This window comes from Chiloscyllium punctatum, chromosome 6 (genome assembly GCF_047496795.1).
Source record: "Chiloscyllium punctatum isolate Juve2018m chromosome 6, sChiPun1.3, whole genome shotgun sequence".
Taxonomy (NCBI): Eukaryota; Metazoa; Chordata; class Chondrichthyes; order Orectolobiformes; family Hemiscylliidae; genus Chiloscyllium; species Chiloscyllium punctatum.
The window spans coordinates 27304125-27316654 of NC_092744.1; the positions used below are offsets into that span (position 1 = coordinate 27304125).

Genomic DNA, 12530 nt, shown 5'->3' on the forward strand with positions numbered 1-12530 from the left:
CTAATTGCATAGTGTCACTTGGGACAAATCCTGAACAGAGGGACTCCAGGTCAGTCCACAGCCAAACCCCAAAACAAAATCAAGCCTCAGCCAAATGGTTAAAATTTTCCTCAGAATCTGGGCCAGCAAGCCATTGTAATTTCTGCCAGTAGGTGGAATTGGGACAGCAAAAGAGTCCCATTTGACCTAAATTGAATAAGAGAACTCACAGGTCAGTATGCAGGAGAATGCACACCCTGAAATTTCCACCGAGATCTGGTTTAGAACAGTTAAATTGTTTAGCAAAGTTCAAATCAGAAGTAATCAAAATAATTGTCTGGTTAAATGATCACCCAGTTGTAATGGAGGTTGATACCAGCATGGCTGTTACAGTAATTGCAGAACCAGTTTTTAACAAAATTCATTGTGAAGTCCAACCCTTAAGTTTGCACAAGACCTCGGCTAGACTGAAAACCTGTACCGGGCAACCTTTACAGATTAAGGTACTACTTTGATTCTGGTGTGATTATAATGGACTTGAGCATGATGGAGCAAGATTGGTTGAGAAAAATTCAACCTGATTAGCTCAACGTTTTTCAACAGAAAATGGCCACCTGAGTGAAGTCATAATTAAATACCTGAAAGTTTTTCAGGAGATTCTAGGGCCTGTCAAAGGAGCAAGGCCGCCTTGCATGTTGACCAGGAAGCAATTCCATCATTCTGCAAGGAGGATTTATACGCAAAGCTGGCAGATGGGTTGTCCTTCACGAAGCTGGACATGAGCCATGCTTACTTGCAATGGCGGTTAGACAAGGATTCCCAGAAGTACACTATTATTATTACTACAGACCCTATGGCTATTAATTGTAGGGGTATGACAGCCTGTGCCATTTTTCAGCAGACAATGGGAGGTCATTTACAAGGTGTACCCCAGGTTGCCATTTATGTCCATTGATGTTTTTCCCAGGCATGGGTAAGCCTTAGAAAGGAAAAATGTGGGTCCAAGCACCTCAAGTGACAAACTCAAGCTACAGAGTCAACAAGACCAGGTTACACTTGTTGGAAGTTAAAATGATAATGATCAAAAGTGCCTCAGCTCCCACATCTGAGCTTCAGTCTTTCCTTCAGCGTAAATTATTACAGATCATTTCCAGCCCAGCACCTTTGCATCAACTCTTTAAAAAGGGTCAGCCTTGAAATGGTCATGTAGCCAAGCCATTGCTTTCAGGGAAGTGAAGAAATAGTTATCATCCTCTAAGGTGTTGGCATACTATGACTTCAAACAAGGTCTGGTGTTGACATGCAATGTCTCCCTATACAGCATTGGGGTCATATTAAATCATAGGTTGCCCAGTGGAGAGGAATGCCAAATAGCATATGTTTCCAGGACTTTGGCTAATGCCAAATATGCCCACAGAAGGAAGGCTTGGTGGTCATATTTGGTGTCAAAGTTCCACCAATACCTTTAAAGACGTAAATTTGTAATAATAGTGGACCACAAACCCTAGCGAGGTCTACTTAAAGAGGACAAGACCCTAATTTCAGGCCAAATTCAGCGGTGGGCTCTAAAGCTAAATGCGTATCATTATAAGGAAGGAGCAAATTATTGAAGATACTGGAATGTGTCTTGTAAACAACAAATGCTGGAGATCACAGTGGGTCAGACAACATCGGAGATCATTGAGTCGTGATAACTCCTTGTCAGAGCTGAACCATTTGTTCTCAGTGCGTATCATCATAAGTTGGAACACTGTCCAGGAGGCCAAATAGAAAATATGGATGTATTGAACTGCCTCCCACTGGCAAATACACCACTAGTGGTATTGTTCATTGGAAGAGTCCGTAATGGTTTTAAGTTTTCAGACTTCCAGTTACAGCTGAAAATATCAGGTTTGGACACAAAGAGGCAGTCCTGGCAAAACTAAAACAGCTGGCGGCGATGGCAGAAAGCAGAATTGAAACCCTTCTGGACCTGGAGAGATCAGATCACAGTACAGGACAGCATATTATTATGGGGTGCAAGAGTGATTGCCTTCAGATACTGGCTGAACTCCACTAGGGTCATCCAGGGGTTTGAAAAATGAAAATGCTGGTAAGAAGGTGTGTCTGTTGGCCATGAATAGATGCCTTGGAGACAAATATGACTGCCAACAGCTCCACCACAGTTGTGGGAATGGCTGGGTAAACCCTGGACTCGGTTACATGTCGACTATGCTCATCCTTTCATGGGGTCAATGCCCTTAGTCATTGTGAATGCCCAAAGTGGCTGGGTGCACAGTGCATAGAGTTCATTTTGTCAAACACAGGATGATGCTAGAAAAACTGCACACATCTTTTGCAATACACAGACTCCTGTGTTGGGCACAGGTAACAGGCCATTGCTTACCAGCAAGGAATTTGAGTATTTCTTAAATTTGAATGATACTCAACATATAAGGATTGCCCCCTATCATCCATTATTCAATGGTCTGGCAGAAACAGCAGTCCAAACTTTGAAGGGAGACTTAGGGAAATAGCCTACAGCTTCAGAGATAGGGATAGCTCAAGAGGATTTGCCAATAGGTAGAACACACTGCATTAGGTTAAAGGCAATCTTCCTTTGAGGGAGGGTGAAACAACATCAGGAATGCTAATGAGAGTGCTGTTTATTTCAGGGGATGAAATTTGGTGTAGGAACCATGGGAATGGCCCTGCAGAGGTAAGACACATGGTCAATGCAAGGTCAGGTCCAGTGATGTATAAAGAATATATAGGTGTGACGGTTCTGAAGGAGTACATGGACCATTTGAAAGCTGAAAGCTGCAAACTCACAAATGGCACGAGAGCAAAACATGCTTGGTTCCTCAACAGCTCTTTCAACTGTTCTGGAACCTGCAGGTTATCCCTCTCCACCAAGCCCTGAAGATACCTCAGAATGTTAGATGGACACGGTGCATGTTGCTGTCTTGATGCCTTTGCTGCCTGAAGAGGAGAATGGATTTCTTCAGCGATGCTTCAGCAAGAGATGAGCTACTGTGCATTATATTCTGCCATTTTCAGACACAAGAGTGGAGGAACCTGACCTGGTGCTAAAACATTCCAGGAGGAAGAGGAATGTAATGATTGAAATGCGGTCAGCCAGGTCAACCTCACAGAATGAGCTCCCTGATTGGGGCTGTTACCCTGGCCGACAAAGAAATAGGTGTATCAGAGGTTCTGTTCACTCAGAGCTTACTCTGAGGAAGTTAGCAATGCCAAGGACTCTCCACTTGTAAAGCAAGCATGAGTTGGTGACAGGACACTGGCCTCTGTAGAGTTATTTCATGAATGTTTGAAAAAATGAATGGGTTATTGAAGCTGGCTTGTCCTGGTCATATGTGCTTTAGTTCTTTAGCATGCATGAGCCATTAAACTCACCACCTGAAACAAGAATGACTCCACCATGTTTACCCAGCTTTTTGTCCTGTATCATTGTCATGGGTTTGGAGTCATAACAGTACAGAAACAGACTCTTTCCTCCATGCAGACTATAGTCCCAAATTAGAACTAGTCCTATCTGCCTGCAAACACTACTTATTCATGTACGTAACTAAATCTCTTTTGTAATAACTGAGAAATCTAGAAGTAAGCCTGAATGTCAGGCACAGCTGCAACATCCATGCTACTCTCAGTCCACCATTTTGGTCAATCACCATGATATCTTAATGCGATCAGGGCAACAAGGAGGGAAATCATGTTGAACTAATTCATTAGAGTTCTTTGAAGAAGTAACAAGCGACTGGATGAAGTTGAGCTTGTGGATGTGCTGAAATTGAATTTTCAGAAGGAATTTCATCAAAGGCCATATTAAAGGTTACTACACAAGATTTTCATGGCCAATTGCATAAAGCAAGGTCTGCGTGCATAGCAATTCATACTATTCATAAATATCAATAATATTCATACACTGTCCCACTTGACTCCATGTCAACTATCATCATGGACAGAAAATTCCAAGCCATTACCATTCCTAGCTTTAAAAAATTTCCCTATACCTCTCACTCAAAAGCTTAACTTGGTATTTCCCAGTCTTTGTACCAACAAATAATGGCGAGAGTTTTGCCTTGACCGTCTATGCAAATATATCTTAATCTTACACCTCAGTCCAACCTTTCCACAATCTCCTTTGCTCCAAGAACAAGCTCAACTCTACTAACCTACCCTTTTAGTTTGTTTGTCCTTTATTTCAGATCTTAAAATGTTGCACATGTGTAGTGCACACTGTGGTCCAATCTGTCAGTACCCACTTTTAAGTCCTACAAGTTTGTTATGTCAAAAGAGTCCTTTAATTTCTACAAGCTGACCCTTCTCAGAAACTGGGCTCAATACTATAGCTGGGCTGAATCAAGCATAACCTCCCTGCTTTTGTGCTCAGTGTACAGTAATTTATGAAACCCAAGATCCCATATGCAAATTCTTGATACATCTTACCATCTTCAATGATCGATGGAATTATTTATTTATTTTTGAGATGAGGGCATCCCTAGCTAGGGTCAGCATATATTATCCAGAGGGCAGTTAAGAGTCAACCACTTTGCTGTGGGTTTGGAGTCACATGTAGGGCAGACCAGGTGAGGATGGGTTTTCCTTCCCTAATCGACAATGGATTCATGGTCATCACATTCAAAATCTACCATCTGCTGTGGTGGGATCTGAATTTGGGTCCCCAGAATATTACTGGTCTGTTAATCAAGAGACCTAAGTGATAATACCACTCAGACATCACCTCCCCTATGTACTAGCAGGTCCCTCTGTCCCTACATACTCTTTAGAACTGGGCTATTAAATCCATATTCCCTCTATCTAACCCTTCTACCAAACATGCATCACTTCATACTTCTCAGTATTATACTCTAGCTGCCAGTTGCCTGCCAATTCTGTCCTGCTGTAGGTAATTCGTATCATCCTCATTGTTTACCACTCTTCCCAGCTTGTTTTAGTTGGCAAATTCTGGGCTGCTTTAGTTGTAATCTTTTCAGAAGGATGGTACTTCTGCCAGTCCTGACTAAGTTCTACACTAATTATAATTATGTAATTGACTAGAAAAGGAGGTTCTCACGAGCTGTGAACTGGGACACACTGCTATGTACTGTATAGTGTCAGAATCAAACAGCTCAAAGTCAAACAACACAGTTTTTATAACTAACAAGGCACTCTTGCCCCAACAATTAGGGAGCACACCTTGCACAGTCTCACATACTGATGTTCACAATTAGGAAGCTTTTGGGTGAATGACAATTTTATTAGATCAAAATTCAAATGATACTCAAGGGAACCAGGACTCTTGAGAAACTTTTAATTGGATGCTTAATACTGGAAAAAAAAAGGAATGTGGTGGTAGTTTATACAGAAGGAACTCTACAGTGCATCAAATTCAACACGCAGCAGATTTACACTTAACTGAAACACAAGTATTGATTCCAAATAGTACAAATCTGCCAGCATCCTGATCTGCTACCCACTCCCATCTGATTACTGTGGTCACAAATACAGTTTATTCAGTGAAATACCAAACAAAAATCGACACCCTCATATATAAGCCCTGGATGTTATCATTTTGCAAGCATACTGTGCTGATCTGTACAGTGCTAATGTGACACTGGGCCCTGCATTTATTCAGCCATGAATTGTAATAATTGAGTGAGTGCTGATCCTGGCCAGTGTTGGTGAGTGCACAGTTTGACAAAGTTACATGATTTATACCACCTTAAACATTACATATATATTTATTTCTAAAAAAGATTGACAAAATGCTCCAATATATATATATACAGCAACATGAAATGAAAACTGACCAACTATTTTATGACTGTTATCCTACTACAGACAAACTCCCATTTAAAATTTTAGACACCAGCCTTTTTAACACCTGCACAATCAAAGCCACATTTGTTTTTGTAGAGACTTTTTTTGTTCTTTTTCTCTCAAAATACAGTCCAAAACTATTTTTGGGAAAACCTATAGACATCTCCAGTAGTGCTCTGTTTTTGTGATCATATCGGAAAGGGAGTTGTGAAAGTCACTGTGGGGCAGGCACACTCATTGGCTTGTTATCTGTGACATTAATTTCTCTTCTCCTTCCAATCCTGTGTCAGGCTCAAACAATTCCAGCAGATCAGACTGGTCTGGAAGAGTAAGGTCAGAGGATGAGCACTGCTGGGTTATTTGATCATTGTGAATTGGAGGGATAAGAAAGAAGAGAGGACAAACATGGGTTTCTGTACAGGAACAACTCTGCAAGGATTACCCCGACATTTCAAAATTGTTTTTGAAGTGCAATAAAATTGAAGGATGCAAAGAAAGGGATAAAAAGAAGTAAAAGTGTCTCTACATTTCTGATTGCGGCTACTAAACCCTAATTCACAGTTTGCGAGGAATTTCAATGACCTGAATCACCTCAGCCATTAGCACCAAGCTGTTTGGAGTTCACCTGCAGGACAGCCTCAGTCACTGTAGCAAAATACCAAGAGATGAATATAAAACAAAATATTGAAATCTAGGACTCATATATGAAACGGATACAGTAACACAAAGGCTACCCCAGAAACAGATTCAAGTAGAGAAACAGAATGCTGCAGCGTGTTAAAGTCATGGTACAAGTGGTGCTTGCAGTCAAATTTAAATTCCTCCCACTTTCCCCCACCCCCTTCCACCAAACAAAGCTGTCTGGGCTGGTTTGTGCGGCTTCTTTAACTGGGTGACAATGGTACAAACTGATAGTCACAGCCTGCTTTTCCATTCGGAGCTCTGGCTATCATGAATCATAGAGCCCATTTATCACGCTGCTACTATGCAGATCAGTTTACTGGACAGCTCTTAATTACTAAATGTAATAGTATAATTTTAACAATCAGGTGTCTCAGTATCATATATATGAAATGAACGCTACACTGACCTTTAAGCAACAGATATCAGTGAGACAGTAAGAATGGTGCATATTACAAAGATCCTAAACATCTCATCTGTGTCACAAGGCAGTACACATCTTTCCTGTAAAATTTTTGAATTTTTTTTACAAGGATCCTATTGTTATTAGTGAAAACTGGAAAGTCTGAAGAGAAGGGAATTCTTTTACAATTGTGAACCTAATTAGGGATAAACCCAAAAATTGCTTCTGCTCCAGACTGAAGGCAGTGCCCCATGTAACTGAGATTGCTGAATGGTCTCTCCCTATCCTGAGGAGGAGATGAAACCTAACCAAATCTAGCAGTCCCGCAGAACTGGCAAGCACCACCAGGATCAGTACTTTCACACCATGTAACATCCTGCAAATGAAATGCACAAAGTTGAGGTGGATCGCAATATAAAATTCTGGAACATTATAAAATTTGGTACCAGTGATCGCCATGAAGCTTTTTTTCCCCTTTGCCCCTTTAAATTTAAAGCAAATCTCAGAATATAATTGTCAGTCAAGGCTGCGTTCACAAGCTAACACATCACAGCTTGTAAGTGAAAGGGTTCATATCCCAACTCTAGCTAACTGTCAGTTGCATTCATTCAGTAGGTGACATGTGGTTTCAATGATCCAGGACATATCAGCACCAGGAGATCACATTTGGAGTTCTAAGTGAGTTGACAATAAGCCCAGTCATAATCATAATTCACTATTGGAAGAGACATACCATTCAGCCACCTTGATACATTGCAGGTGAACAGGAACAGGAAAATGCCAAAGACACAAAACTATTTTTGCAGTACTGAATCTCAGTAAGGGCTCTTGGACCCATTTCTAGGAATTGAATTCATGTGGTGGACTGGATGGTTGTACATTGTTTTTTTTTTGACAGTGACAGCACCAAACAATAGCACTAATTGCTCCTCTCCTCATAGAGGTTGCCAGCCACTGTTCTAGTGCCTGTAAGTACTTTTACAGCACTTCTGGCCTCAGCCCAGGCAGTGAAATATTAAGCGTCATTTTTGAAGTGCAAGATAACCAAGGATAGAGTGAGGATGGAGGCCCAGCAACTCCATTCAATCTGCCTTCCTCACTTGCACGTTCACTCTGTACTTACTTGCACACCTTTATGTAGTTGTAGTTTTGATGCACGAACAATACCATTGATTAGAATGACCCTCTCTAAACAGGAAGAGATGTATAAATATGGCAGTTACAAATCCCACATAGCCCCTCAAGCACCCTATAAGCTTTGATACAGCTACCATATATGGGCAGTTGGGCTTAAGACAACAAAAAAAGTAAAATAAAGACAAATTAAAGTTGGATAAGTGCAACCAATTTGAATACGAGTAAGAATACTCAAAGTATAGATACTTTGTTCTGACAGTGTCCCCTCGTATTGTTGTCATCAGTAGATATGTTTGGAACATTGTCTTTTGTGGTTTGATGTGGTTGTTGCTCCAGACCACTTCATTCCCCTTCCTCCTTGATCCGCTGCTTGCTGCGGCGTCCATCCACGTCAAACCCAAAATCATTCCAATCATCGCGAGGAGGGAAGGAGATGGTCTGGCGCAGGGTGAAACGGACAGCATCAATTACCCGTTCACCGCGTGTCTCATTCTGGGAGCCCATACTGGCAGTAGAGGCACTGCTTGTATTTCGCAGTAGTTGAGGAGGAGTTGAGAAGTCAAGGGACTGTCTGTGGTCCAGTATTCCTTTCCAGATGGCATGTCGGTATTGCTCAGGAATCTTGAGGCTGATGAGATCCTGACAAAAAAAATTTTAAAAAAGGATTTTGGTCACAGAGCCAGCAAATCACTGATCATTTTTATGTGTTCACACTGCTGAAACAGAACTTCAAAAGCACGGACTGGAAACTTGGCAGAATGACCTCCAAGACTTTCCATTTATTGCTTTCAACTGGGAGAACAAATTTATTAAATTATTCCTTTAAAAAACAATGCAAAACTTCAGACTTTGAGAAAAAAAACATTCTTTTATTGAATTTAATGATGCTGTTCATCATTTAACTCTAGATATCCTGAACAAAACCATACCATTCAGGACTGTCCTCCTTTCCTTAAAAGGATAGTGAATTAGTTGGGTTTTCACGAGAACCCAACATCTTTATACTCACCTTTATTAACACCACAAATGATCTCACTAATTAAATTTAGTTTCACAACTTTTCATGATGAGTCTTGAGCATTGACCTCTCCTTTACAATAAGCACTGTATCACAAACCACACACCTAGCAATTAACTTAAGGGACCGGGAAACACCTAATCCTTCTGATATTTTTCCTTAGTATTTCCATCATTTTCCATTTCCATTCTCTCAGAAACACCTGCTTTAATCATTGGGACAAAGCCTTTACAACCATGGAATAAATTAAAAGACAAATATTAGTCATTTTCTACCTCTTCCAAGGGGAACTAAAAGCAGAAGGACAGATTTTCCTGTTTCTGGTCCAGTTTTGGTAAGTGTGAGAGAGATTCAGTGAACATAATTATTGTCCATTCATTTAAAGAGGTTAGATGAGAGAAGGTCCCTAAGCAATCACATGCATGATCTGTATTCACCTTCCTCAAGTTGCACATATAGGGGAGTGAGTGTGACTTTAAGGCTTAATTAAATATCTGTATTATCTTTTCATCCAAATTTCATGGCACCGAGGACTGTGTAGAAACCCATATTGAACATGTTTTAGTGTTTCCATCTATGTGAAGGTTTTACTAAAGAGATGAGGGAAATATGCAGGGATCAGGGACCTGAGTGAGAAGTGGAAACGACTTACATCCATGGTAAAATGCTCGATCTGGTAAACGTTCATCAATCCCTGGGTGGTGAAATACTCCAAACACGACGCACAGCCGGCTCTCGTCAGAAAGCTGCAAACAGAGGGGATGAACAATCAGTGCTGTATTTTGCTCAAGATCACAACTTTCTCAAACAACTAGCAAATGCACACTGAGTAACAGAAAATTTAATGCAATTATGACAAACAAATCAGCAATAAAACAATTTCTGTAAACCCACACAAAAAGTGTGAATAATCAGATCATCTGTCATACTGATTGAGTTAAAAATTAGCCAAGACACCAGGAAGCACTCCACTGCTCAAGCCCAAAATAGTGCCCTGGAATGTGGTATACTCAACTGAGGTTTAACATCTCTGCAAAACAACACCTATGATAATATAGCAGTAATACATTGGGATTGTCAGTAAAAAGTTTTTTAAAAAATTATTTAACTAGATGTGGGCATTTGTGACTTGGTTCGAATTTACTGCCTATCACTAATTCGCCTGTGGTGGTGGTGGGCTGTCTTCTTGAATAGCTGAATTGTTTGGGGAGTAGGGATACCCACAGTGATGTCAGGGAGCAGGGGGTTTCCAGAATTTTGACCCAGTGAAGTGAAAGGAAAGTCATATAGTTCCACGTCCGCATGATACGAGATTTGGAAAGTAATTTGCAGGCGCTGGTGTACCCATGTATTGGCTGACCTTGCCGTTCTGGTAAAGGTTGAGAGTTTGGAAGGTGCTGTTAGAGGAGCCTTGATTTGTAGCAATGATTTTTGAAGATAGTACACACTGCTGCCCCTGCAGGTCAGTGGTGAAGAGTACAAGAATTGAAGGTGTTAGATCAAGTGCAAATCAAACCAGGGTCCAGAACAAAGGGACTTCCAAGTAGTGGGCCATCCTGGACTAAGATGAGAAATTCCTTCACTCAGTGGGAAAGAACAGAAGTATAGTGTCCAGGCTTCTCCTATTTTCCTTGTTTCCCAGGGGATTACCTTGTACTGGATGACAAAAGTTCATGAGTGCTATTGGAGTTGTACCCATCCAAGGTAATGGGACGTATTCTATCACACTCCGGACCCGATTAGATTAGATTCCCTACAGTGCGGAAACAGGCCCTTTGGCCCAACAAGTCCACACCGACCCTGTGAAGAGTAGCCCACCCAGACCAATTCTCCTACTCCCTACTAATGCACCTGTCATTATGGGCAATTTAGCATAACCAATTCACCTGACCTGCACATCTTTGGATTATGGGAGGAAACTGGAGCACCCGGAGGAAACCCAGGCAGACATGGGGAGAATGTCTGCGTGGAGTTTGCACAAGCCCCTGAGGCTGGAATTGAACTGAGGTCCCTGGCGCTGCAAGGCAGCAGTGCTAACCACTGAGCCACCCTGTGCCATCTAGATGCTGGACAGGCTTTGGGGAGTCAGGGAGGGAGTTATGTATCACAGTACTCACAACCTCTGACCTTTTCTTGTAGCCATAGTATTTAAATGGCTAGTTCTGGTCAATGGTAGCCTCCCAGATATTGATGGTATGGGACTTAGTAAGGCAATGCCTTTGAATGTGAACAGGTGATAGTTAGATTCTCTCTTGTTGGAGATGGTCACTATCAGAAACTTTTGTGGCACAAGTGTAACTTGCCAATCATGATTCTAAGCAAGAATATGGTCTGTGGTTTGCTGCATTTAGACGTGGACCTCCAGTACCTGAGGTGTTATGAATAGTCCTGATTAGTGAAAGCACTTCTGATCTTATGATGGAGAGAAGGTCAGTGATGAAGCAGCTGAAGACATTTGGGCCTAGAAAATGACCCTGAGCAACTCCTGCAGAGATGTCCTGGAGCTGGGTCTCTGAATTACTGGGGGATGTGGTGGTGCAGTGGTTATGTCAATGCACCAGGCCCTAACATTCTGGGACATGGATTCAGTTGTAGATGGCAAAATTTGAATTCAATAACAATCTAGAATGAAAAAAAAACTTAACGATGACCATGTAACCACTGTCAACTCTTGTAAAAACCCTTTCTGGTTTACTTATGTGGGAAGGAAATCTGCCGTCCATTCTTTGTCTTGGAGTGGAGCTTGAATCCACAATCTTTCAATTCAAAGGCAAGGAAGCAGCGTGCTACTCAACGCTGGGACAATCACAGTTGATGCAGAAGAGATTCTCATTTCTAGCAGCAGCTCCAGTTTGCCAAGGTATGCGCGCGTGGCGGGGGGGGGGGGGAATTGCTACATTCTTCCTTTCCCTCAGTGAAGGAGTAATTGGGACTATAAAGTAACTCTGTCCAACCCAGTAACTCTGCAGCTTCCTAATCTGTTCCAACCATTCTTGCACCCTTCCCTCAAAACCTTCCTGCAAAGAACAAACATGTGCAGTTGAAACTGTACAGATCCCTGTAAGTAGTCAAGGATTTTTCACGACTTGGAGAATTTGAAATTGGTTCATTTACAGTGAAATTTCTCTTTAGACTCAATTCACCCACACTGGTGTTAGTCATGAACAGGCTGCAACTTTAAAGGAATAGGAATAATTGGGAAAATTAAATCAAAATAGCTCAAAGAATATTATTTCATAAGATAAATATCTTTAGAATGTGAAATTGAGGGGTTGATTTGTGCATTTATGGTAGGGATGGATGCGATCTATGGAGACTTAAATAGGAAAAGACTTGTTTATGCCTTAAAGACATATCTTGCTGACTTGTGATTCATTCAATACTGGGGCAAGACCAGTGAGAACAGATGGAGCATCAAAGGTTGAGGGGTGATCCTACAGAGGTTTATAACATCATGAGGTGATGGATGGAGTGAATAGTCAAGGCTTT

The 12530-nt window shown here is 41.4% G+C and overlaps 1 protein-coding gene across 1 annotated transcript in view; it reads right to left on the reverse strand.

Annotated features, from left to right (window-relative positions):
- Positions 1 to 5279: 5279 nt before the first annotated feature.
- The window catches only part of LOC140478800 (tumor protein 63-like), a 300795-nt gene continuing 293544 nt past the window's right edge, over positions 5280 to 12530 (reverse strand). The window contains 2 exon segments of the mRNA XM_072572189.1: positions 5280 to 8662; positions 9694 to 9787. Coding sequence (XP_072428290.1) covers positions 8366 to 8662; positions 9694 to 9787 — 391 coding nt within the window. The 3' untranslated portion in view covers positions 5280 to 8365.